Genomic DNA, 25,506 nt, shown 5'->3' on the forward strand with positions numbered 1-25,506 from the left:
CTAGGGCTCGTTTATACCAATCGCTTCAGTGCCCGCGTGTTGCGGGAATGTTAGAAATGAAGCGTCTATTCAATTTTTCATACCCAACGAAGGATGCAACGTCCCAGGACGCACTAGGGGCCATGGCATTGGGAGGATGTCTTAATCCCGCTCGGGGGTCCATGGCCAGCCCCGATTGTGGAAACGACAAACCCTAGACAATCGATTTCCTCTTTGGAGAATTCGCACTTCTTGGGATTTGCATACATCTGCGCGGCCTACACCCGCTCGAAAACCAATCGGAGGTGCTTTTCGTGCTCCTCCTTAGTCTGGGAGTAGATCAAGATGTCATCCAAATACACCTCGCAGACCGTGCCCACCAGCCCTGCCAGTGCGCGGTGGATATATGCCTGAAACGTGGCCGGCGCGTTGGTTAGTCCAAAGGGCATAACACGAAACTCGAAGAGCCCGTATTTCGTTCGGAAAGCGGTCTTCCACTGATCAGAGGCCTTAACCCGGATTCTGTGGTACGCTTCCTTCATGTCCACCTTAGAGAACACCTTTGCGCCGTCTAGGCGATCCAACAGCTCACTAATCAACGGGAGGGGGTAGCGGTCCTTTTTAGTTACCCGGTTCAAACCCCGGTAGTCGACGCACATGCGCAGAGTACCGTCCTTCTTCGGGACGAAAATCACTGGGGCCCCGGCCGGACTGTTGCTGTAGGCGATCCGCCCGTTTGCCAACGACTCGACGATGAAGCGGCGGAGCTCCTCTTGCTGGGCGGGAGACAGCGGGTACAGCGGGCCATACGGCACCTTTGCGCCGTCTTCCAGCTCAATCGGGTGCTCCGCGTCCGCCAACAAGGGCAGTTCCTTCGCCTTGTTGGCGTTAAACACTTCGGCGAAGGGTTGTATGCAGAACGGCGGTCGCCAGCCAGGGTCCGGTGGAGCCGGATCATCGTCCACGGTAGGAATGTCTGGTTCATGGGGACTTAGATCCAACTGCGTCAAGCAGATGGCAAACGACTCCTCGCCGTTGCGTAGGCGTTGGATCATCCGCTCGGAGGTCTCGAAAACCATGATAGCGAATGACCAAGCCCGTTGGACAGTGTCAATGACAACGCCTAGAAACCCTAGTCCCTCGTAACTTAGGATGATGTCTCCGCGGTCGGGGCCCATTCGGCGAACGGCCGTAAAGACCTGCGTTGACGCGCGAGAGACCCCATCCTCCGTTAGTACGATAGTCAGCTCATACAGGCCGCGGGCCCGCAGTGCTTTTCCGTCGACAGAGACTAGGTTTAGGTTCGAGTGCTGCCGAAGCGGCTTCAGACCAAGCCGTTGAACGACCTCCAGGTCAACCACGTTCAGGTCAGCACAGGAATCCAGGTTTGCAACGACGGTAGCCCGGCGATTGCCAGGCGTCCGTGCCTCGGCCAGGGTGCGGCAGCGGGGAATCACATCCCCGGTTAGCCACGCCGGTAGGGTCAATAGAGGACGAGGCTCCTCCGTTGACCCTGCTAGTTTTCCTGGTCGGAGAAGGTCGCCTCCTGGTCGTCAAGCTCTTGGAGACTGTCTTCCAGTTCCGCTCGGAGCTCTTCGACCCGTGCGCGGGTTTTGGGCTCAGAGCACTCCCGGGAGGTGTGCCCGTTCTTGCCACAATTCCAGCATTTCAACGCGACGTTGATGTTGTTCGAACTACTAAGGTTAGCAGGTCGGGAAGTGGACTGACCTTGACCGGCGACCGGTTGCGGGATTTGGTTGCTTCCTGTAGAAACGCGGTTCCCTGTCTTATTGTTGTCGCGGCGCTGTTTCTTTGTTGGCCTGCTGGCCAGCACGCCGTCGACCGTAACCGCCCGCTTCTGGTCGTCCTGTCTCTTCTTCCGCTCCTGGCCCTGGGACCAATACTCTTCACAAGCATTGGCGATCTCCATCGCCGTGCCGAAAGACTTGCCGATGGTCTTGTTCTGGTACCACTTTGCCAAGTGGTCGTTAAGCCCTCGCCAGTACCTCCAGGCGATCTCGCCTGCCTGGTTGGAGGTGTTGCCAATCTTCCGTTGCAAGTGATCCTATTTCCGCCTTTACGCCATCAGCGACTCGCCGCCCTGCCAAAGCGTCCAGCTTTCCTCGTAAATACGGTGCATCTAGAATTCAGGGTTTAAGTGTTCCCGACGAATGAACGCGACAAAGTGTGTCTACGTAGGGCGTGTGACTGGGGGCTTGCTGGCGCGAAGGCGGTCGCGGTGCTTTCGCCAATCAGCCGCCAGCTCGGTAGTTAGCCGACTACCTGCCTAGATAATCTTTATGTCTTCCGACGCGTCGCTGCGTGCATTAGTATTATGGGCGTCCTTTATCGTCGCCAACCACTCTTCCGTCTCGGTAGCAGTAGCACCAATTTCTAGCTTCCCAATACCGTATTGCGGTGGCTTGTCGTCACGGTGGCGATTGCCAGGCGGTGGCCCCGTAGCCCTTGCGGCCATGATGTTGGTCAGTGCCTCCAGCGTTTGCATTATGCGAGTGTATTTATCGCTTTGCAGCTGCTTTTTGGCTGGCAAGGTATCGTTGAGCGGTACGTGTACCGGTCTTGTATCTGATTCGACAGACGGGGTTGGGGTGCCTGCAGACGTTGTGCGCCAGGTGCGGCTGCCGTGCATTGGCGTGGGGGGTGGCATTGGCACGTCCTCTGCTTCCGACAGTTCGCGTGCGGATCGCGGAGTGGCCGCCCCATGATCGGACATTGCTCCTCGTGGAAAAGAAGTTGAAGAATGTAAGGGTTGGTGTGCAATGTGTGGTCACGAAGGCTTTAAACGTGTTGGTACTGTTGTATTAAGACTTCAACTTAACGAACTATAGGAGACGGGTAGGCGAAGGCCTGCCAGCTAATTTATACGTGGCTGGAAGATGCAGTGTAGCGCAACCCCAGTGGGGCGTGGCACAGCTAAGTGGCTGTGCTTGTCCCGTGCAACGTGTCAAGATAGTTCGTTAAGTCCGTCGCTTAGTAAGCGACTGGTTGCCGAACCAGTGCGTAGGGACGCGTGTGTGGAATACCCTTACATATACACGCGTTCTTACGCACTAGTTTAGTAACTAGTTGCTTACTAAGCAATAAACTTAATAAACTATCTTAATACGTTGCATAAGACTAGCATAGCTACTTAGCTATGCTATGCTTTACTAGGGTTGCGCTATACTATATCTTCTAGCTATGTATAAATTAGCTAGTAAGCCTTTGCCTACTAGTCTTTTATAGTTCGTTAAGTTAAAGTCTTACTATAATAGTATAAACTAGTTAAGCCTTTATAACTACGCATTATATACTAACCTTTATAGGTACTTAGATTAGCCTCTCTTAGTTAGCGTACATTTACAACCTTCTTAAATGCAAAGGTATAAACAAATCATACTTTATTATAACTTTAATTACTAGTCTAGTAGCTCTTAACAAGCATAAGCTCTTAGCAAACAGCTTTTAATATTAGCATATAAATAGCAAGCTAACCTACGCTAGTATAATAATAAGACTAGACATTTTCTTTACTATATACTAGCACTTAAAGGTAATAAAGTTACCTAGAGAAACGCATACTAAGTTAGCTAAGCAATCGCTTTACTACCTATAAGGCAAAGAGGACTATATAATAGTCTACCGCCGTTAAAAGCCTCCTTTAAAGAGGCACATTTGCGTTAAAGGGTAGGTTAATACGTCCTAGGCTAACAATCTAGTTAATCGTCACTCTACGTATAGCTTTATCTTTAGGATTTAAGGAAGGCTAGTCTCTTAAAGAGCTAAGAAGCTCCTAACCATTAGCACCTCTACCTATAAAGCTAAATACAGCGCCGCCTACTACGCAACAACGCAGGCCTGCTAGATCGAGCAATTTATGCTTAAAATAGGCCTTTAAGCCGACATCCAAATGTTTATAGACAACACCTTCGCGATTAGCATTACAAAGAAGCCTAAATTTAAAGAGCGTTTAAAGCACTTTAACGTTAAGTAGCACTACTTTTGTAAAAGCGTACTAGGCAGCTTGTTAATAGTATAGTACGTGAAGTCTAAGGATTAGATCGCTAATATTATAACGAAGGCGCTGCCTAAGGCAGCGTTCGAAAAGCTGTTGCCTCGCTTAATAGGCTAGCAGCCGTGAAAGGGCTGCCGAGGTTGATTTCAGTGCATCGCGGTGCGCCTGCGTGGCGTATTCAGGGGGAGTGTTAAGCATTGGAATCCGCCACACTGTGGCCCTTCCGCCCCACTTGGCCGTACGGTCCTGTGATTGGTCAAAATGCACAAAAGCGGGGCCTGGCACTAGTATCAATACGGATCCCTAGAAGGGTCGCGATGTATCTATTTCTTCCTTAGTACACAACACTCTTTCGCCCACACTAGACCCTATTCAGCCTCCTGCTCCTCACAGTGCATCACGTTATATGACCGCTACGTATAGCCTCCTTTAACCATGACACAACTCCGTACGAGAATGACTACGTCGTACGGAGCATCTTACTATCTTATCTTACGTCGTGTAGCTCATTACCCAGCGGGTCTGCCGCAGGTCATTCCATATTGGGAAAGCTGATCTACTCGTACTCCGTACTTCTTACACTGTACAAAACAAGTAAGCGGAGGTCGTTGCAGAATGCGTTTGCACCCAAACGGTTAAGCAGATTAATAAGAGGCCTATGCGCAAGGCGATGGCCCCACTGTCATCCACGTCGTACTTCGTGGGGAGGCGGACACTTCGCCTCTGACTGAGCGACGTCCGGTATGTACGGAGTATCTTTAACGATACGTCGTTAAAGCAAGACGGCCGAGACAAAAGATGAGAACTCCGCACAAGGACCCTGAAGAGACCCACTAGAGTGCAGGCTACATAATACGACGTATCGTATATTCTGCTTCATTTTTCTCGTTAAGTTTGATTGCGCCAAATTTGGACCCAGATTGGACCGTTCTCAAAGTACCGTCTAACAAGTACCAGGATTGTTGTGCGAGCAGCATAAATGTAGGATGCAGGATCGACGAGCAGTTGTTCCGACCGTTGGAGCTCGAACCTGCCGCGTACTCGTGGTAGAAGTTGCGAAACTTCCCAAGCAGGCTTACTCGTATTTTCCACAGAGTGGAGTTAGTGCCAAGATTTTTTAAAACAGGAACCATTTGCGACTGGTACTACGACTACGATTACGACTACAGCATATGTAAAACACAACTACGGAGTACGATCATACGACGTAGTTTAGCTCCATGCTCAGTGGAGTGCGATGCCTGCCCTAGCCGAAAAGGGGGGAGGCAGCACAAAACCCTTGCGAATCAGTGCTAATTCGTGGCTCTTCTTTTGATTTTTTTTACCGACATACTATGTACGATGTATGTGTGAGAGCGAGATCGGGAAATAGTCTTGTTTTCTATTCGAGTAATGATCCTGCCAGTACGGAGTAGCTGGCAGGAGACTAGAAATAAGCCCCTCCTCGGATCACTCACGTGATCCGACAGTATGCACGTGTGCTCTATAGTCAAAGTTACAGTACGTATGTCATCGTATAGATTAGCAATCCTACTCCGTACTATTGTGGATTTCCCCGAGGTCACCTGACTTGACCTCGGCCGCCGAAATTACTAGATAAGACGAAGCCCTGATCTGCGCGCAGTCTGGTCTTCAATCAGTCAACCACCGAACGAAATATCATCACTAGATCTTCTGAAGGCCTTAGAGCTTACTACGATACGTGCAACTGGTCCGGACGAATATCCCACAAGGATTACCGTACGGGTCTTACACTGGTGATCACGCAGAACGTGCATGACAGACTAGTGGTGCACGGAGTAGAAGCCACACTATGTACATATTGCCGTGAATAAAACGTATACGCGATCGAAGCTAGATTAACGATCGAACATATATCGTATGTACGGAGTGATATGCTCCATTCTTTGCATCTTTAACGTCAGCTAAGAACACAGAAATATATTCCTCCAGTTTTCTGACGATCCAGTATCATCCTTTGTGATATTTTCTCTGTTTTAGGGTTAAGACGATACAAGAATTCGAGGACAGGAACAAAAGGCCAACAAGAACATACAAGTACATAATAATAAAACGAACATAGCTTTCAGCAAGGCGTAGCGCATCTGGTCCGACCCAGCAAAGCTCGGCGCTCGGCGCTCTACGTTCTCAGGCAAATCCCAATGGGTGAAATATCATCATGGGGCCTCCTGGATAGAGACCTGGGTGACATCTCGCGTGACGTGGATGATATGTCGCGTACTATCGTCATCCTTCTCTGGGGCACCGTCACTGCTACCGTCCCTCTCGGCTCTCACAGTTATGTTCAGCTCGCAGTCGTACGTATCGTTCTGTGTAGCTCGGTTTCTCTTTCTCCGTCCCAACGTCGGAAGGTCGGTTCCGTATGATTGATCACCGGTACTGTGGTCTGCTGAAAGACTCTTGAACAGTTTGCGCAGCGAAGGTAGGGATCCCGCAAGAATTCCAAGGCTAAGCTCAACTACCGTCCAAACGATAACGTCGCCAATCTTGTCTATACATGAAAAATTGCCGCAAATCAGCCTGGTGCAAATTTGAAAGATTCAAAAGGTCGGGGCTGGTCCAGACTTACAAAGCTTATTGTTTTGTGCTGAGTAAGACGCCACATGCGGCATTCGAATGATGGTAGCAACGGAAGCACTAGTCCAAATCAATTAGAACGATATCTATCATCAGCGGGCAACGATTTGGCCAGTTCTAGCCAGTGAAGAAGAAAAACTTACAAAACACCCACGGCTAAGATAGAATAACACAAGAGCTTTAGCTTCCGGCGAAGCTGGAGGTCCCACAAGATAAATGCTGGCAAGATGGCAACGACCCAGTCCACAAAGATGTTGACTGCGGAGAAGACATATGTGGGAATGATGATGATTCTAATCGAGATACATTTCCCGTTCCCGGTCCAGGAGGCTGTAAAGGGAATGCATTGAATAAAGACGATGATGAAAGCCATGACAGTCATGGCTGTGCTGAGGAGCGAAGCTAAGTATAACGGGTAGACGTAGCGGCGCTGTGTGGCGATTCGGATCAGGTTCGCACAAATGCTGATCTTGATGAACGGTGATGCTAAGACGTAAAATAGCTGCCATAGGGTGACCATCTATTCCACTGTCAGCTTTCCGCCATATATCCCGCAACGGGCGAATAAGGCGGCAAACCTTGGCGGCTTCCACCGACTGTGCCGGGTTCAGCTTGTCTTGCTTTGTTCCCAAGCCGGTGTAGCATGCAAACATGACAATGGCATTGTGTGCGGTGTTGAGGACCTATGAGCTCACCCCTGGTTAGAACTGCATAGGTGTTTCTTCGAATTTCAGTCGAACAACATGACAAAGAGCGCTTACTCCTCCGATATACATCAAGTAGTCCTCTATTGCATTCGCCTTTGTGACCGTTCTGATGTACACCCGCAGTGAGAGGATTACCAGTGTGGCGATTGTGAAAAATATCGTGACACCTAAAATGGCTTTGGCGAACCCCTCTGGATGCACTTTGTGCCATCCATCTGACTGGTCCATCGCAGCAGTCTACCAGAAGGCCCAGAAATATTTGCAGTTTTCAGACGGGGCCATCGCCGCGAACGAGATGCGGGTGTTCTTGGCGCTTAAGTGTCCAGCAGCTCGAAGATCTTGGCCTTGAAAAGGTTGTGCCTCGGGGATGCTTGCGTCGTAGCCAGGGGAAACTGTCAAAAATCCAAGAGTTTGGCAAAATCCAGGAGCCGTCGTATGAGATTGTGTACTCCGTATGTAGCAGGGGTTCTTCGGCATTTCCCCGGAACATTTCTTATCTTGCAAGTACAGAGTACTCTGTACTTGTACGTATGTATGTATGTACAGTACATAGTATGTACATGCATGGTATCTTATCTTAGTAGAAAATCTACTGCTCCGTACTACGAGTACATACTCCATATGTAAGATTCTTAGGTACGTCGTACTTTCGCTAGGACTCCATAAATGGCTCTAACCATCGCTAGTTGTGCTTTACTCCGTACGACGTACTCTGTACATAAGCCGCTTCCGTTGGTATCGAACAGGCTCGAAGTACTCCTTAACACCAGATCACTCCCGTCCCGAGACTAGGCCAGTCTCATTAACCGGCCCCACCTGCCAGGGTGACATCCCCCCTTTTTGAAGCAGTTCGTTGACACCGCCGCTGTCGTCTTAGTGCAGCAATTGAGTGGTAGTGGTGCGACATTAGAGCTATAAAATACTCGTGAATGAAGTAGATTACGTCGTATGTAGGAGGCCCGCTTTGATGTGTACCGGTATCGCTAATCTACTTCGTACGAGCACACGAGATAAAAGCGATGCGCCTTGGGACTTGCTGCTCGTACTTGCAGGCATAAGTGCCGGCCGGCTACTATGTACAAAACCCCTCAAGAGTAGAGTATCTCCAATTTTTTTTTTAGAACCCCGGCTGAGAAGTGGCTTACCGCCCTTCAGTATACCGGGGTTCCTTGTCCTCTTTACGTCGTACTCGCATGCACGTTATACGTACTCCGTACATAGTAGAATAAAACCCTGTCTACGGAGTACGGTGTATCGTAGTTGCCAAGCTGACGTCTTCTCCTGACAGCGGGTCTATACATTGTAAATACAACATGCGCAGAGCTAGTATGATACGGACACATACTACGACGTATGTAGCAACAAAGGAACGCGTTGTTGGTTTGGTGATTATAACGTAGGATTGCTACATTTACTATGTATCAGTTTCGATCCCATCGCTAGTACTCCGTACGGAGTATCTTACTCCGTACATACGTGCGATAGTCCACCACCCCTACGACGTATAAAGTACGAGTACAACATCTACTTTGGCCCCCTGTAATCATTTTCTCTCGTACTCGTGTCAATTCCACATTCACCGCTGTTGATTCTTTCCGCTGTTGGTTCCTTCTGCCTTACCTCTTTTTCAAACACTACTTTCATAATATGGCTGTGTGGGAAGTCAACGGCAAGATTGCCATTGTGACCGGCGCTGGTTCTGGTAAGTATCTTGCCTGTCTTCTCTGTTTGCTAGTCAACCTAGTAGCTGACGGTGGGCAGGCATCAACCACCATCTGACAAAGAGGCTCCTTCAGTCGGGATGCTCCGTCGTGATGGCAGATCTGGCTCTGCGGCCGGAAGCCGAAGAGACGCTGAAGGAATACCCTCATCCCCCAGTTGAGGCTGGTGCTGCATCGGCCATCTTTCAGAGAACCGACCTGGTGGACTGGTCGCAGATCAACCTGCTTTGGGAGACTACTCTCAAGACATTTGGACACGTCAACCTGCTCGTCAATGGCGCAGGCCTCTACGAACCTCCATTCAGCGACTTCTGGAACCCCCCAGGCGTCTCGCCCCTAGCCAAGGATCCTACAGATGCCCAGGTTGGCATGTACAAAACCTACGCAGTCAACACGATCGCCCCCGTCAGACTCGCACAGATTGCGATTGAGTACTGGCTCCGCCCCGAGAATCGCGTCCTCGGTGGTAACATTCTCTGGATCGCGAGTATGGCAGGCTACATCCACGGACTCCTGACTCCATTCTACTACTCCAGCAAGGCCGCAGTGGTCAGCATTTGCAAGTCCCTGGGCAGTCTGAACAAAATTGCAGGCATTCGAAACGCCGCCATTTGCCCTGGCGTGGTTGATGTGCGTAATTCCATTTCCCATGCATGCCCATTTCTACTGCAACTTTATAGAGACTGACCAAAGAACTGGCTACCAGACACCCATTTTCCACGCGACATACAGCCGCGAACGCGTGCAGGCTGATGATCTTATGTTGACCGTAGACGAGCTAGTCGACGTCGCCATGAGCGGCATTCAGGACCCCAAGTACGGCGATGGCAACATAATCGAGGTCTTCTGCGGGGGCACAAAGGAGGCCCATGAAGTTGTCGTTCGCGACGTCCCTCTAGAAGCCATCTACAATATGGAAGGCCTAGTCGGGCTGGCTGCGGGAACGCATATCATAACTAAACAGGAAGCGTTTGAGAAGCAGCTCACAGAGAAGGGGCTGGTATTCAACTAGTGCAGTCTGTACATACGGCACAAGTACCCCAAAGTATCCCCTTTACGAGCACGTTCCGGGTCTGTGGGGTGTTAGGGTCCCCAGTTATACTACGGAGCAATGAACGGTTTTTTTTTCGTGCGTGCGTGGCTTCCATTCTTTATGGATGTACGGGGCATCGTACTCCGTATTGCTCGTACGGAGAATGTGTGATTGTCTCTTACGACTTGCACTCGTAAAAGCGACCTTGGGCCGGAACCGAAACCACCCAACTGCACGGGTGGGTCGCTGGGTGGCCTTTGCATCTTCCTTTAGCCGGCTCACCGGCTCCCTGCAACCATGGGAAACGAGTAAGATACACACGACGAACGGAGTGCTCAGTACGGAGGTTACAAGGGTAAGTTACTAGGGTACGAATTTGTACCGCGCACTGTCAAAAAAGTCACTCCCTGGTCAGTACTTGAACCTACCCTAGTTTCTTTCGCCTGTAACCGTCGTACAGAGTACAGGCTCATACCACAACGTATGTACCTCCCAGACAGGGCAATAGCACGGCGAGCATTCATCTTAGCGCAGGGGTTTTAGTACGACGTACTCGGTATGTAAAAATCCCGGCTTGGTGAGAGGGAGGTATCCCAAATGAATGGCGCCAGTGCACATTTTCCAGTGGATGTGACGTATCCACTCAAAACCACCGCATATAGGTTTTCTAGGTGTAAGATAACACAGGAGGCCCTTGACTGCTGGGCTTAACTATCGTACGAAGTCGTACTCCGTACGAGTACATACTACTAATTGATGGACCTGGGAAGCTTTACATCGTACTGAGCAAGGTATCTTACCTCGTGCTGAATACTCCGTAAACCGAACTTGTCCAATTGTCCGGCTGTTTGCTCCACCTGACAACGAATACGAGTTAACAGCACTGGCCCACCAATCTACAAATAGCATCCCGGTCCGCAAAACCGGTTATATACGTAGGATAACATGGTCGTTTTGAGAGGCGACTACGACGTAGGGCTCAAGTCTAGATCGGTATTGTAAATCCACGATTGCAGTGCAACTACGGAGTGCTTCGTACGACGTATGTCGTTCGGTATTTTACAGATCCTTCCGTAGACAGATAATATAATTTAGCCGCCAAATCATATGCCTGGACGTGAGAAACGACCACGTGCAATGGTATTTTTAAGCCACTCCTCTGTACTGTTCTACGTCGTATTCCTTTGCGGTGGGATGTAAGATATCAAATTCCCTGGGGGTTTGAGGTACGCAGATTATAGTTGAACATGAAGGCTTCCTTATTGACATCACATATTCAGGTCTTTAATCAACTAATGGGTGCCGAGGATATGACTCAAGTCAACAGCTATATCTACTTGCATTAGTCAGTGGCTGGAAGATGGCTGGAAGAAAACAGCCGTATCAGAAATGTGCAGTCGCTGACCGCTCATCTGCGGGTGTTGATTGTGGCCGATTATGGTGTCCTCAGTCTAGCCTGATACTATAAACAAGAAGTATCCTCAGAAGTGCTGTATAGACAATCATTCTTCACTTGATAGTGCAGCTGTCTCTACTCCGTAATTGGCTCTTACCTCTCCCGTAGGTAGATTCTCGTCGCTTAAACGTTCTGTACCAAGTAGAAATTTCTACACGTTAATCTATAATGTATGCTCTGTAGGTAGATTACTTGTAGTGAAGCTAACAGGAACGGAATAAGGCTGAACCCCCTTGTCAGCCTAGCCTATCTATGTAAGATACCTTCTAAAATTGCGTTAGACAATCACATATTATTATTAGATGTAAGCATGTAAAATACGGAATTTTGGGCGCTAAATCCAGGACATCTGTAGCAACAATTTCGGTAAGAGCAAGGACTTCACTGGATCCCTTTATAAGCCGCGTTTTACGCTTATGCTTTTACATATTTGATTTGGTCCATGATTCCTTTATACTTGGTGGTTTTGAACGTGTGAGCCAACTTGAAAGTCCTGCATATATGTGCCCCGGCATCCGGGGGCCTTAACATCTTCGACTTGTTAACTAGACGTGCTTGCTACAAGGAGGGAGATCTGATGTTGAGAATTATTAGAGAGCGCAATACGAAAAGGATAGGTAATTACGGCCTTCGAGAAGTTTCTAAAACGTCCTAGACATTACAGGATCAACAACAGGCACAAACCATGTATGTCACAAACAGAATTTTGTTGTACAAGACGAAAACCGGAATTATTCCCTAGTCTATATAGTCTATATCTTTTCGCCTTCGGGGGCCAAGCACCGGCGCTGTGCACCCTGGCACTAGCAGCGCTAGCTACGCCACAGTAGTGTGCGAATAACTTTGACCACAGCCGAGGAAGCCTAAAACGAGTCTCTGCATCTGTAAAACGCAGACCCTGTTCACATTGACGGTAATGCGGGAGATTTAGAAGCAAAATTCGCACACGTAAAGTAGTGTCAAGTATCGGGCATCTGTCCCTAAGATTGCGCTGGGCGGGAGGCAAGAGGCAAGAGACAATAAAGGCAAAAAGGTATGCACTCTTCTTCGTTTTTGAGGCAGCTAAACGCAATAGCTTCGTTGCCGTCAGTCTTAGAAAAAATTAGCGAGGCTCTGCATGCTGGTGGCAACAGTGTTGTAGGCAATGGCCGAGCGTATGGCAGTCCGCGTGTTATCGGCAATATGTATAACTTCAGGGTGTTTCCCCCGGGGCTCCCACTTGACGTTCTTTCGGGCTGATCATTGCTGAACTAGTAGTAATTTTTGTACTGTAGTGGGTAACATAATTGTTTTCTTGGGCGGTCTTGGCTGGCCATATCTGCTAGCGACTGCTTGCAAAGGGCGTCTGAAACCCGTTGACAAATCTAGTGTTCTGGTAACACAGAACGATCACGTGTAGTGGAACGGTACGTGTTCGTCTAGGGGTCGCCTTTGTATTTAGTGACGGTGCCGATCACCTTAACTCTTCGCGGACGCCGGACGCGTCTATGTAAATTTCGGCTACTTTTGTGATTTTTACAGCCTCCTCTTTCCTCTTGGCAACTGTTATGGCACGTCTCTCCTGACTTTAGAAACGGCGCTCAGGGTGATGATAATGTACTTTCGCTTGGCTAACAGCGCTCTCGGCCCGTCGTGCTTGAGGAGCTCTTCAATGACGTCGACGGAGCCCATGTAGACGGCTGTTTCTAGCGCCGGGTCTTCCACAGGCATACTTGTTTATAACATTCGGAGGAGCGTGTCCAGGACATTGGCAACACGTTCGAAATCCATGGACAGCTTGAGAGCGCTGAAAAAGCAGTCTATCGCAGGGTCTTGGCATAAAGCTCATTTTGGCTCAACGGCCGATAGTATTCACAGAGATGTGAAACATATCCAGCGGGTGCACGAGTTCATATTGATGCTGTCCGTATACAGAAGCTCCTCGATACGGCTAACGATGAAATATGGCCCTCGGTACCCGGTCGGCACCATTGGCACCGTTGGCGATTACCGTGCTTGCTATTCTGATTTCTTGAATCAGACTTGCGTGTAGGGTCTTGACCCTCAGACCGAAGCACAAAGTGCCCAGGTGTAACGTGCCTCTACACCAAGGGTAATGGTGTAGAGAATAGCAGAGTAACACCCGGTGACCGAAGCACCTATGGCCAGACCTGGTAGCGACTGTGACCCGCGAGCCAGACCTCCCCAGACCATCCTATTCTTGAAGTAATAGTAATGACCTGAGATTTAGCTCACCTCTCATACAATCATAATTCAGCCCCGTCTCCTCTCCCCATCAGGGAGGGGCGGGGGCTCTGATGCTTGCTATGAGTTGTACCGCCAATTTTTCAGAGATTCGTGCTTTCGACGAGATGGCGGAATATGTGACAAACGCGTCGACTAGCTTAGTAGACTGCTGAACCGCTAGATGGTTGCTACTTGCTATAAAGGCCTTCGGGTATTCGCCCGGATGCTGTGCTACTAATCTGTGATATCTACGTTCTGTCTTAAATATATCGTTTCAGCTCTTGGGTATATAGTTTTAGATTTGTATAAGCTCGCTGCATCAAGTGAGCAACGGTGTGCATATCCGAATCCTTGCCTGGATTGTGCTTCCTGAGCGTAACGAAGTTAGAAAACTCGCAAATATCAGACGCCTCCCGTGTTGATGCTACGCCGATATAGCATAAGACCAGCCGACCCTAAATAAAAACAATCCATTGGCTAGTTGTTGCAGTCTGTACAAAGCGAGCACTTGAAAGATTGTATGTCTTCATCAAAACCCTCCTCAGGATTGGCCAAGTTGTAGTAGCTCCCTATCAACCAAAGACGTTCACTCTCTGTGTCGTTCCCAGGGTCGCATATTCTATTTCTGAAACAGTGATACAGAGTTAGAAACACAAATGTATCGGCTCGTGGCAATACCTTACGGGTATAAGATGCAAATGTTTTCGTGGTCTGCTTTAACAGACGACAGGCCTCCGGCAGTGTAAGGAGGGAAATCAGCCGTGATGTCATCTAAGCTTGTCAATTTTCGGAAATTCGAGTGACTTAATGGCAGAGGTGGAGAGCTTACAGCAAATATCAAAGGCGATAGTCGCTGAAGTGTAGTGAACAAATTTTCCAGTGAAATTAGGCTCTGCCCAGCACTGTATCCCAGGGCCTGCGGTTCTTCGAGCCAGTTGCTCCAGTCCTGTCACCGGTACAGAGGATACTAGTCCAATGTGGGAGAGAGCACAGATGGACGAAGAAAGTGCATGCAGCTTCATGGTAGCGACAGGCTGTTGAAAGACTGCCTAATCAATAGTCGAAACCGAACTTTGCTGCTCTTTCTATGAGCTTTAGATATGTAAAAAATAAGTCCTGACAAGTTCAAGCTTCCATGAAAGACATTCGTGCTTTTATATGGAACGGATACCTGTCTTACTTGTTCGGTGAGAATCATGTGGCTTCTCACTTAACGACATGTTGAGAGAGGATTAGTATAACCGCGCATTAGGGCCGAATAGCCGAAAGCACGACGGCCCAATGAAAGCCCAATAATTTGTGAAAACTAAACAAGTGATACACACAGAAGAAAGGCAAGATCCTAAGGCCACACGACCACATACACACGCATAATTAATGGTTACGTTTTATGGCCCTACCAACCTTTCATCGGGCTTCTCGGTCTGCGATTCGCTGCCATATTTGCGGGGAATACCCGGCGGCTAAACTCAGCGAACGGGAGGAGTTAAAAGAGGTTTACAACGTCACAGGACCCGCAATTCATCATGACCCGTGTGTGCCTGTGTGATCAAGAAGAAGCAATGCAGTTACATGGAACCAACGTCGAATCTGCGGCCACCATTAAGTTTCAGTTTACTTTTCGTCCCGCAAGAACTCTGCCGGGCTAATGAGCTTGCGCCGAAAACATGTGACCGACTTGGACAGCTATAGATCCGTGTCGATGCTAGACTGCCAGACGTACTTGTATCATACGAGTACGAGTACAAGTAAACCCGCTTTTTGTTATGACTGCCTACCAGTCATGCTACATACGGTGTATGTAAGATAATATACCTTGACGTACCTCGAAAGTAATTTGCTCTTTTGGTAATTCGACCAATCACGGATCCGGCTGCTAAGCACACTACTCACAAATTGACCAGGTGCGTTCTCCGCGGATTTCCGTGTGTCCTTTGAAATGCTTACTCCTTTGATTATGCGTCCGTCTTAGATCGTATTACACGAGCTAATCAGACCAGAGTTAGACGTATCTTACCTGAATTATGACGTAAGGATGTTGTATGAAACCGTTCAAATAGAGGCTCATGGAAATCAGGACAGCCGTTATGCCAGTAACGTTTGACTAAACAACGCACCATACAAACCGCAACGCGTTATGTCGATCACCGAGCAGGACTCTGCAACTGCCGAGCACGGCTGGGCGGCCGTGCCACGAGATCCTAGTGTTGTGCTCTTGGGAAAAGAATTCCTTCACGAGCCGAAGCCGCTGCTTGTCCAAGACATGCTATTACCGACGCTCGATCCGCTTGTTGTCAAGACCCAGGCGTATGCCAAAGAGAAGCTGTCCCCCCAGACCTACAACCACTCCATGCGTGTGTACCATTATGGTAGGGTATACGACTGCTTGAGGATCAGAAAAATGGTCATGGAGGTTTCTTGGCTGACCGTCATGATTCTTCCACCAGCCACTGCTATCCTGCTACAGCAATTTCCCGACAAGGCCCAGGACATGTCGCCTTCTACACTCGCCTTGACGGCGCTGCTGCACGATATCGGCACGACACACGACAATCTGCGTACGACACGCTTGTCCTTTGAATTCTTTGGCGGCTTGCTTGCCCTTGACCTCGTCGGCAAGCAGCTGGGCGCACCGCAAGCGCAAGCCGAGGCTGTGGCGGAGGCTATCATCCGCCACCAGGATCTCGGAACGACGGGCAGCATCACCTTCCTGGGCCAGCTGATCCAGCTGGCCACCATCTACGACAACATGGGTGGCAATCCGGCATTAGTGCACGCGCAGACGTTGGAAGACGTGGTTCGGATGTATCCGCGCAACGGCTGGAGTCGGTGCTTTGCTGCGACGATCCGCGAGGAGAACGGGCTGAAGCCATGGGCCCACACGACGGCGCTGGGCGAGGAGGACTTTCCGAATGGCGTGCTGAACAACAATTTGATGGCGCAGTTTGAGTAATTTGATCGCTGTGGCGGGGTTGATTTTAAAGCTGCTGCTGTGATACAGGCGCATGTACGCTAATTCCACCTGGAATTCGCAATCAGCTACGGAGTACAATTGCTCTTGCCGATGAAAGTGGGCCAATTCTGGAAGCTTCGACCCCCTGACAAAAGCTGCCAGTGTTGGCGGGGTCGCGGCAAAATGCCCTGTTGCTGTCTCGTCTGGGAAAGTCTGCCCCACCTAAAACCCGCTACCGCCTGTTTCTCCTTACTTCATCTTATCGAACAGAAGCTCCCAAAACAGCCTTCGTCCCACACTGAGCATTCTTCCAACAACATCGCGAATCTCAACTTGCAACGACAAGCCGTTCTTTTTTTTGGGGGCCTTCTTGTTTATTTTCCCTTATCCCTTCTATACCTCCTATAGCCTACCTCACTCCCTACAAACTAAAGCTCTCTCTTATCATTGCTATCTACACGAGACGCAAACAATTGTGCCGCTCAACGTCGTGGAAGACAGTTCTTGTTGACCTCTTTGTTACCCACCAGCACACGTATCTTACGTCCTGCGACTTAGCCCACTCTATCCTCGGCCTGACCAGGATTTAATGCTTTATCCCTAGCCCTGCCTGGCAGCCATACGCCATGTCTTCCGCCAAAGCACTCTCTCTCAAGGAAGAAGGCAATCGCCACTTCCAGGAGGGTGACTATGCCGGCGCTGATGCACTTTATTCCAAAGCGTAAACACAGCAACGGAGCTTCATGTGTTGGAAATTCGTCGACCACGCTTAACTAACCCCAATTCTCAATCTACAGTATTATTGCTGATCCCACCAATCCGACGCTCTACACCAACCGGTCGATGGCTCGCCTGAAGCTCGATATGTGGGACAGCGTTACTAGCGACTGCAAGGCGTGTCTTGAGATTGCTCCGAACAACATGAAGGGCCATTACTACCTAGCACAGGCCGAGTTGGCCCTCAAGGCATTCGACGACGCCGTCGCACATGCAAAGTGCGCCCACGAGATTTGCATTGAATCCAACGACAAGTCACTGACAGCGGTCACTGCGCTTGTTCTTCGGTGCAAGAAAGAGCGCTGGGAAGATCGCGAGAGGCGACGCTTGCGTGAGGATGCCCAGCTCGAGGCACAGGTCCTATCTCTGATGGAGACGGAGCGTGACCGCGACCTTAAAAACGCCGACAATGACGGCGACCGCAAAGAGATCGCGGAAGAGTGGGAGGAAAAGCTTAGCCATCTTAGCGACACATTCGAAAGGGCCCGCGTTGAGTCCGAGAAGCGGAGGGAAGTACCGGACTGGGTCATAGATGACATTACATTCGGAATCATGGTCGACCCTGTCATCGTGAGTTGGAATGAAATATTACCCACTCTCCAGCTTTCTTCGTTGTTCATAATAACTAACCCTCAGACCAAAACTGGAAAATCATACGAACGCTCGGCCATTCTAGAACACCTAAGACGCTCAAGCACGGATCCACTCACAAGAGAAACGCTTACACCAGCGGATCTGCGGCCCAATATCAACTTGAAACAGGCCTGTGAGGAGTTTCTTGATAAGAACGGGTGGGCGGTAGATTGGTGAGCCGCCGCAGAGCTCGATTCAGATAGCTTTTTTAAACCCCCCGCTTCCCTCTCCGTTATGTTTAAAGTATATACTTTTTCCCTGGGAGCGTTATTAGAACGTTGGGTTCTGGCTTGGTTCTTGGTTTATTACACGATAGCGATTTTTTACAGCGATTTTTTATTTCCAGCGTTCATGAGGCAGTCAGAGACAGTATGGTTAAGCATAAACAAAATCGCGGGTTGCTTTGTTTACTTGCGCTGGACTGCAGGAACCAACCGGTTCATTTCATATTTGGGCGAGAACATCGGAGGGGTTTTCTTTCTTTCTTTACGACCCATTCTTCTGCTTTGTTTTTGCAGCTCATCTGAATTCACGATTATGTTGAGAGCGTATAAGTAAATGACATTTCAGTAAAACGCAAGAGTAAAAAAAACCCCAAACTTACGAATACGTTGCCCCTCTGCTGATTCGTCAGGAACACACGGCACACGCGGCCCTGCTTATGATGTGCTGGACGCAGCATGCTGTTGATCCGTCTCTAGTCTTATATGTAAATGATGTTACAAGCCGTTGAAAACCCAGAGTCCATCTCAAGATGGTTGTCGCGTAAGGGCAAGTCTGCTGCACGTTCCCAAGACCAGAGTCTTTTTTAAATTGCATACGTGATATGCCTTCTCTCCCTATCTATCATATATCATAAATATCCCCCTCACATCCGGTAACAACCAATGCAAAAGGCCGACAATACAGGGATGTATCATACAAAAAAGACGACAGAGAGGATAGAAAAATGCGACTGAAAAAGAAAGTGTGCATTCATGTACAGCCTAAAGAAACGAAGGCATGCCCCTTCCAAGCTTCTCGCAGCAGGAAAGGGGGTCGATCACAAGGAAAAGGCGTCTTCGTCCGAGTCATTCACTCTATTGTTACAAACAAAGGAAGCAGAAATAGAGGCGCACCGCTTCAGGGCGTCATTGTCATTTTGATTGTCGTAGCCAAAGGGAAAGAAAACGAGACGAATCCAAGGACGTCAAGTAACAGGCCGTTCAAAGCTAGAAAACCGGTGCAGTTTCCATTCTTGATCTGTCCGGGGATATGGGTATGTTGGTCATGTCTGATATTAAAATGTAAAAGCGCAAGACGAGAAGCAAAAATAAAAAGGGGCGGCAGAGGGACTGGGAAGCATTCACAGTTCAGACGAAAGCATTGTCACCCCCCCGTGGTGGACTGTATCGTTTGCTACTTGGAGGCGGTGGTCGTGATGTCCGATATGCCGACCGGCTTTGCTGTCGTTCGTGACCGCCGCGGCCCTGCCGGACATCATACACGTTGTAGTCTGTGCTATCGATACTCTCGACGCTGCCGATGCTGTGATGGCTCCGATGGCTGCGATGGCCACTCTCGTGTTTCGCGTACGGGCCACTGCCACTGCCACTGCCACTGCCACTGCCACCATGTCGTGGTGGAGAAGAGCCGGTGATGCCTCGGCCATACCTGGCATGCTGATTGTCTGCATAGAGTTCCTCATCCTCGTCGTAGACTTCCTCTTCCTCAAACGGGGGCAGCTGGGGTGCGACGGCTGCGACACGGGAGTCGTTTTTAACGAGACCGAGGCGCTCTTCCTCCGACGCCCCTTTGACCTGCGGAGCCGAGTAACCCCGTGAGCTGACCGGCCGGTGCAGGTGAGAGACGTCGGCGCTGTGGTCGGCTACGCTGGCGTCAACATGGGATGAATCGCTATGGTGCTGGGTTCTGCGGAAGACGTTCTGGAAGGAGAACTGCCTCTTGGCCGAGTGCGGTGGTGGCTCCGGGGCTAGACTGCCCGCATCGCTCGCCGCATAGTCCATTGCATAGCTTCCAGCACCCAAGTACTCGGTCTTGACTGCGGAATGACCGTACGACCGGCTGCCGCCGTAGTACGTGCCGACGTCTTCGTCGTCGTCCCGGTGGTGTGCTGGAACGGCAATGGATGTCAACTGAAGAGGGTGCATGGGGCTCTGAACCTTGTTCGGTACCGCGTCGTCGGGGCGGAGGTGTTGGGGTATCAGCGTGCTGCGATGCCGGCCCCGGATGGTACCCGCAATGCTGGAGAGGACGCTTGGGGTGTTTGGCCGGTCCAAAGCAAGCAGTTCATCGTCACTGGGGATGTGAGACCAGCCGAGGGGAGGGTGTGGGGTTCTTGGTGGCGGCGTGAAAGTGCCGGACGTCCCAGGAGTGCGCGACCTCAAGCTGTTGCGCGTGGTGCGTCGTCTCCGGATACCATCCCATTCGTATTCTTCCGGAGCACCGTTTTCGCTCACAACTTCCAGATGACCTTGCATGCTTTCCTCGTGCATCCGCTTCAGTTCCGCCATTTCCATCTTCTGGCGGGCTGAGGATATTTGCCGGACCAAGGCGGCAGTGCCGCGGATAGCATCTGCCTTCGGCTCCGTCTCTGACTGCTCCTGTTCAGCTATGGTCTGGATCTGGTCCAGGTCACCGGCAAAGACGGCCGAGTCCGGGATGTCTTTTGCCGATTTGGACAATTGAAGGAGAACGACACCGGAGCAGATGATGAGGAATCCCATCACAACTGTCACAATGGATGTCACCGAGCCCTTGAATCCCCGGAAGAGGACGGCGGAGGTAACGATGGTTGTGGTGGTGAAGTAGACATAGTACGTCGGGGTGACCAAGGCAGCGTTAAACAAGTTTAGAGCTTTCTGCAGCAATGATTAGCAGTCAGGCACAAGCAACCAGTGCCAGACAAAAAGATGTGCTTACATTGAGAAATACGATCTCTGTGACGAGCGTGGTGATCACAAAGACCAGAAGGACATATATGAACCACTGGTTGAACTGGGGTGTGCCGTTGGCCTGCGCGACAATAGCAGCGCCAAGACCCTGTGTTGCCACAACGCTCAGGCCGCCAATCCAGCTGCAGATGGAGATGTACACCAGCATGTTCTTCTTTCCCCAGCGTGGACCGGCCCAGATGGCGGTGGCTACGGAGCCGACGATGATGACGCCGGCGTAACTGAGAAAGCCAGGGGCGATGACGTAGTGCTGCATTTCTTGAATGGTCGACACGGACGACTCCTCTGGGGCGTTCATGACGATGACGACAGAGCCGACGATGCACAAGAAGCAAGCGACCTTGCCAACCATGCTGAGACGTTCCTTGAGGAAGAAGGCCGAGAGGATGGTGGTGATGACAACGGAGAGGGCGCCGAGTGGGGTAACGAGGATAGCATCGGTAAAGGCGTAAGCGGCGAAGTTGCAAATCTCGCCGATGATCATGAGGGTCATGCCGGTCCACCAATAGCCGTTCTTAAGATAGCCGTAGCCCTCGCCGGCGACCTCATTGTACTTCTCGTTGGCCTTGAGGAGGCCGAACTTCTTCAGGACATACGAAGTGCCGATAAAGGCGCCAGAGCCGACGGCCAGGCAGATGCCAATGACCTTGTAGACGGCCGGGCGTTCTGTAGTGCCGGCCGCCGATGTGGTTGACGTTCCGTTGCGAGCATAGATCTCGTGTGCCACGTCGAGAGCCAGGGCCATATGGTCCATGTTGCTGGTAGCCGCGCAGAGGGAGAGGAGATTCGGCGGTCGACTGACTCAGCAAGGACGATCGGGCCGTCGATGCGAGAGCCGGAAGAGGAAACGGAGACGGAGGAGGGGGATGTCGGCGGCGTGCTCAGATGTGTGCATGCGGGAAGGAAGGCCTGTGTCGAAGATACTGGTTTTGGTTCTGGAGACTGTTGCTGAATAAACCGACGCTGTCATGGGGCATCGAAGAGGAAGCTGCGTGCGGGATATACGGAGTAAGGTCGACGGAAGTGGTATTCAAGTCCGGGAATTGCGGACTATTTTGTGTTCCGATGGCTGTGCTATAGAGGGAACGTGCGAGAAAAGAAATGTTCCAGAGCACAGGCGACGCGAGAGGAGGGGCGATGCCTCAAACGCTCCAACGCCAGCTGCGTGCGCCAGGGAAAGGGGCCGTTATGGGCACGTTTGCAGATGCGTAGTGATAATGTTCCCTAGCCAACGATAGGGGCGTGTTGTACTGATCGCAGCGGTGCGACGGTAAAAATAAAATCGATGGGGGGAGATCGCCTCAGGGGCCGGGCGAGAATAGCGATGCAACAAGCGGTTCTGGGATTGTGCGTCAGCTCACCGGCTCGATAGAGGTTGCTAATTGGCGAGAGATGGAGGGCGAGAGGCTGCTACTGGTAGGCCAGACTGCAGGGGCCGCAACTTGAGACACCTGTCGTGTGAGATGTTTGGTGATCGTCGGGAAGATGAGAGCAGATTGGCCGGGTTGACGAGAATGGATGATGGAAACGGGAAAGGGGTTCAAAGGCGTTTCCGGTCCGGATGACAGGCCATAGGAGTTGCAGTAAAGTTTGGCCGAGCAGAAGACAACGAATGCGGCGACATGGAAATCCAAGCCTGGCAGGGAGGTCTGAACCCAACATGCCAGAGGCAGATAGCGCTTTATCGACACGTATTTTGTGGGTTTCTCGTTGTCTGGGGGGAATGGCGAAAAAGCAAGTGAGGCCTTCTGGGGAGCGCCACAGACGCGATTGGCTACATAGTAGCAGCTCCAGGTGGTTGCCATTCGCAACGGGGCGTGTGCACGCTGTTTCGATCCACCACAGGGAGTAGTCGTAGTCCGGTTGGGGGCTGTGCAGCTTGGGCGACTCGTCCGGGCATCCAGGAGTACGTAATGCCCTGCAGATTCTTGCACGCCCAGCACCACGTACGGAGTATAGTGGCCAGACCGGTTCTCTGGCCAGACTGCCGGGCCTACGTCGTAGCAGCTCCTTCTCGTATTGGCATGGTGCATGTGCCCCCGGGACCCACAGAAGGCTTCTCCAGCAAAGGAGTTCGGTAAAAGTAAACGCCCGATGCAGAGTCTGCCATCGCATCCTGGCGGTCGTCTGGAACCGACAAACATATAGCTGTCGACTACATTGTCAAATGATGGCTTATGGGGCATGCCGCGTTTTGCGTGACGCTGAGCTAGAGGATATTCAAGAAATATCTCTCAGCACGACAGAGCATCCGTTCGAGTGACGATAAACTACCAGAAAGGGAAAGAGCGGCAACACATCATACGAATGGGGCCGTCACGGGAAGAGCTAGGGCTGAGTAACCGCTGCAAACGCTACCTAGGCTCTGGGAACAATACAGCCTCAAGATGAACCACAGATCCGCGCGCTGTTATGCAACAAGGCCTCCCAAGACTTTAAGCACACGCACTCCACCGCAAGAAGCAGATCTGACCGACCAACTTCACGTGATGGATCGAAATCGGGCCCGAAACTTTCGAGTACCCCCATGCTGAACATAAATTATATCTTCTGTTATTTTCATTCATTTCGTAGCTGCAGTCTGCCGAGCGTGCGTTCCTCCTCTTCTGCGATTCTACTGTGGTATTGCGCCTTCCTAACAAGCTGGCATTCCTTAAAACGCACTCAGCAGCACCGTCGCCGATCCGGTCAATGCAACGGCCAGCAGAGCCGTGGTCCGGCTGAAGAGGGCGGCAGGTGCCGCGGCGCTCTTAGCGCTGCTTGTGGGCGTCACCATGGTGCCGCTGGCAGTGGAAGTGGCGGTGGAGGAAGACTTGAGTAGGACATAAATTTCGCCAGTGGCATCGGACGACATGAACAGACGGCCAGAGGCATCCCATGCGAGGCCCACGGGACGGAAGCAGGCTCCAGGACACTGGGTGAGATCTGGGTTGGACAGGATGGTGGTCAGAGCAGTCGTGCTGGTGTCGTCGTCGACGGGCGATCCGGTGGTGCTGTTGAATTCGAGACTAGACAGATGGTAGCCGACCTTGGCCGTCTTGTCGGCTATTGAGGGTCAGCTTGGAACCAGGGACATGGGGAGAGAGTGGAACAGGGCTGTCTTACTGCTTCCATGGAAGGTGACGTAGGCGGTTGCACCGTCGGATGTGAAAATAATGTCCAGAGGAGCCATGTGAGCCGGGAAGGTAAGGCGCGGCGACACGGTGGTGTCGGCGCAGGTGGTGTCGTTGTAGGTGCTGTTGACGATCATGCTGACCTGGCTGCCGACAACGAGGCCAGCATTGTCGGGGATGGATGTGTTCCAGACGGCAAAGCAGTTGGGGTAGCCGTAGTTGCTGCCCTGTTTGGAGGACGACAAATCCGACAGGGTGCCGAGGTAGTTGAGCTCCTCGCCCGGGTTGTTCTCGTGGATGTCGGTGCCCTCGCGGGTGGCATCGTCAATGCTGTTCTCGACAGCGAAGATGCCGCCGGTGACGGGGTGCTCGGCCATGCCGACCGAGTTGCGCAAGCCCCAGCCGACGCGCAGGCCGGCGGTGTCAAAGTCGTAAGCAGAGACGTCCGAGGACGACGCCGTGAGCGAGCTCAGGTCAAAGGCACGAATCTGCGACAGGCCGGACTTGACATTCAGCGCGTCCTCGTCGTAGTCCTCGGAGCTGCCGCGCGACACCAGCAGCGTACCATCCTTGGCGGTCGACATGAGCAGCGTGCGCGTGGTCAGGTCGTTGTTGCTCATGCCGGAGACAACGGTCTGGGAGCTGCCGCTGACGCTGCCGGTCTTAGCATCGTAGACGTAGGCATTGACGGCCGCGACGGACGAGGCCAGCAGGACGGTTTCGTTGGCCGTCAACACGAGGCCGTGGTTCAGCTGGAGAGGTCAGTATATGAGGGGACGGGACAGATGGAAAGGGAGGAGAGGTGGCATACACTGGTGTCGTTTACAACGGTCGTGTACGAGGCCACCTCCAGACAGGTCTTGCCCTTGTCAGTGAAGACGATGCGCGAAACGCCCTTTCCGCTCTCAACGACCAGCAGGCTGCCGGAACTATCAAACTGGATGCTGCGCGGCTTGTGCAGGCCATTGGCGACGATCTGTGCGGTCCAGCCGCTGGCTACAACCGGCGTGTTGTAGGACGGGGTAAGGACCGTGGAGCAGCTCGCGGCAGAGGTGATTGCGGCATGCAAGCCCAGACCGACAATGGCCAAGGCGGCGGCGACATTATGCTGGGAAGCCTTCATCGTGGCGTACACTGAGGAATGAGGCAGGAGAGGAGGCTGTCGGCGATGGCAGAAAGCTGGTGAGCTTCTAGACTGACAGGAAGGACAGGGCAGAATTGAGACAAAAAGGGACCGAGTCACTCTAAGTGTAAGAAAGGCACAGGTGTGCACACCGGTGTGAGAAGTGGATATTCACAGCAGCGGTCGGACGATTGCAGGAAGGACGCCGGCCATAGCTG

At 51.3% G+C, this 25,506-nt stretch overlaps 6 protein-coding genes across 6 annotated transcripts; 3 read left to right on the top strand and 3 right to left on the bottom strand.

Moving 5' to 3' along the window:
• Positions 1-6,171: 6,171 nt before the first annotated feature.
• On the bottom strand, positions 6,172-7,112 carry CMQ_3808 (uncharacterized protein; the record flags this gene model as incomplete). Its single annotated transcript, XM_014319746.1, has 2 exons — positions 6,172-6,535; positions 6,736-7,112. 2 exons carry the CDS (start codon positions 7,110-7,112, stop codon positions 6,172-6,174), a joined length of 741 nt encoding a protein of 246 aa, XP_014175221.1.
• A 1,834-nt stretch (positions 7,113-8,946) lies between these two features.
• Positions 8,947-10,032, top strand: CMQ_3476 (short chain dehydrogenase reductase; the record flags this gene model as incomplete). Its single annotated transcript, XM_014319414.1, has 3 exons — positions 8,947-9,001; positions 9,061-9,650; positions 9,727-10,032. The coding sequence occupies 3 exons, from the start codon at positions 8,947-8,949 to the stop codon at positions 10,030-10,032; spliced, it is 951 nt and encodes a 316-aa protein (XP_014174889.1).
• Positions 10,033-15,872: 5,840 nt separating this feature from the next.
• On the top strand, positions 15,873-16,688 carry CMQ_4079 (urea hydro-lyase cyanamide; the record flags this gene model as incomplete). Its single annotated transcript, XM_014320017.1, has 2 exons — positions 15,873-16,104; positions 16,183-16,688. 2 exons carry the CDS (start codon positions 15,873-15,875, stop codon positions 16,686-16,688), a joined length of 738 nt encoding a protein of 245 aa, XP_014175492.1.
• Positions 16,689-17,314: 626 nt separating this feature from the next.
• Positions 17,315-18,275, top strand: CMQ_4125 (u-box domain protein; the record flags this gene model as incomplete). The annotated part of the gene is made up of 3 exons (XM_014320063.1): positions 17,315-17,409; positions 17,486-18,035; positions 18,102-18,275. The coding sequence occupies 3 exons, from the start codon at positions 17,315-17,317 to the stop codon at positions 18,273-18,275; spliced, it is 819 nt and encodes a 272-aa protein (XP_014175538.1).
• Positions 18,276-19,450: 1,175 nt separating this feature from the next.
• On the bottom strand, positions 19,451-21,806 carry CMQ_3358 (duf803 domain protein membrane protein; the record flags this gene model as incomplete). The annotated part of the gene is made up of 2 exons (XM_014319296.1): positions 19,451-20,959; positions 21,021-21,806. The coding sequence occupies 2 exons, from the start codon at positions 21,804-21,806 to the stop codon at positions 19,451-19,453; spliced, it is 2,295 nt and encodes a 764-aa protein (XP_014174771.1).
• A 1,899-nt stretch (positions 21,807-23,705) lies between these two features.
• CMQ_4116 (uncharacterized protein) lies at positions 23,706-25,288 on the bottom strand (the record flags this gene model as incomplete). The annotated part of the gene is made up of 3 exons (XM_014320054.1): positions 23,706-24,097; positions 24,158-24,917; positions 24,977-25,288. The coding sequence occupies 3 exons, from the start codon at positions 25,286-25,288 to the stop codon at positions 23,706-23,708; spliced, it is 1,464 nt and encodes a 487-aa protein (XP_014175529.1).
• Between the last annotated feature and the right edge of the window lie 218 nt (positions 25,289-25,506).

This window comes from Grosmannia clavigera, assembly GCF_000143105.1.
Source record: "Grosmannia clavigera kw1407 unplaced genomic scaffold GCSC_113, whole genome shotgun sequence".
Taxonomy (NCBI): domain Eukaryota; kingdom Fungi; phylum Ascomycota; class Sordariomycetes; order Ophiostomatales; family Ophiostomataceae; genus Leptographium; species Leptographium clavigerum.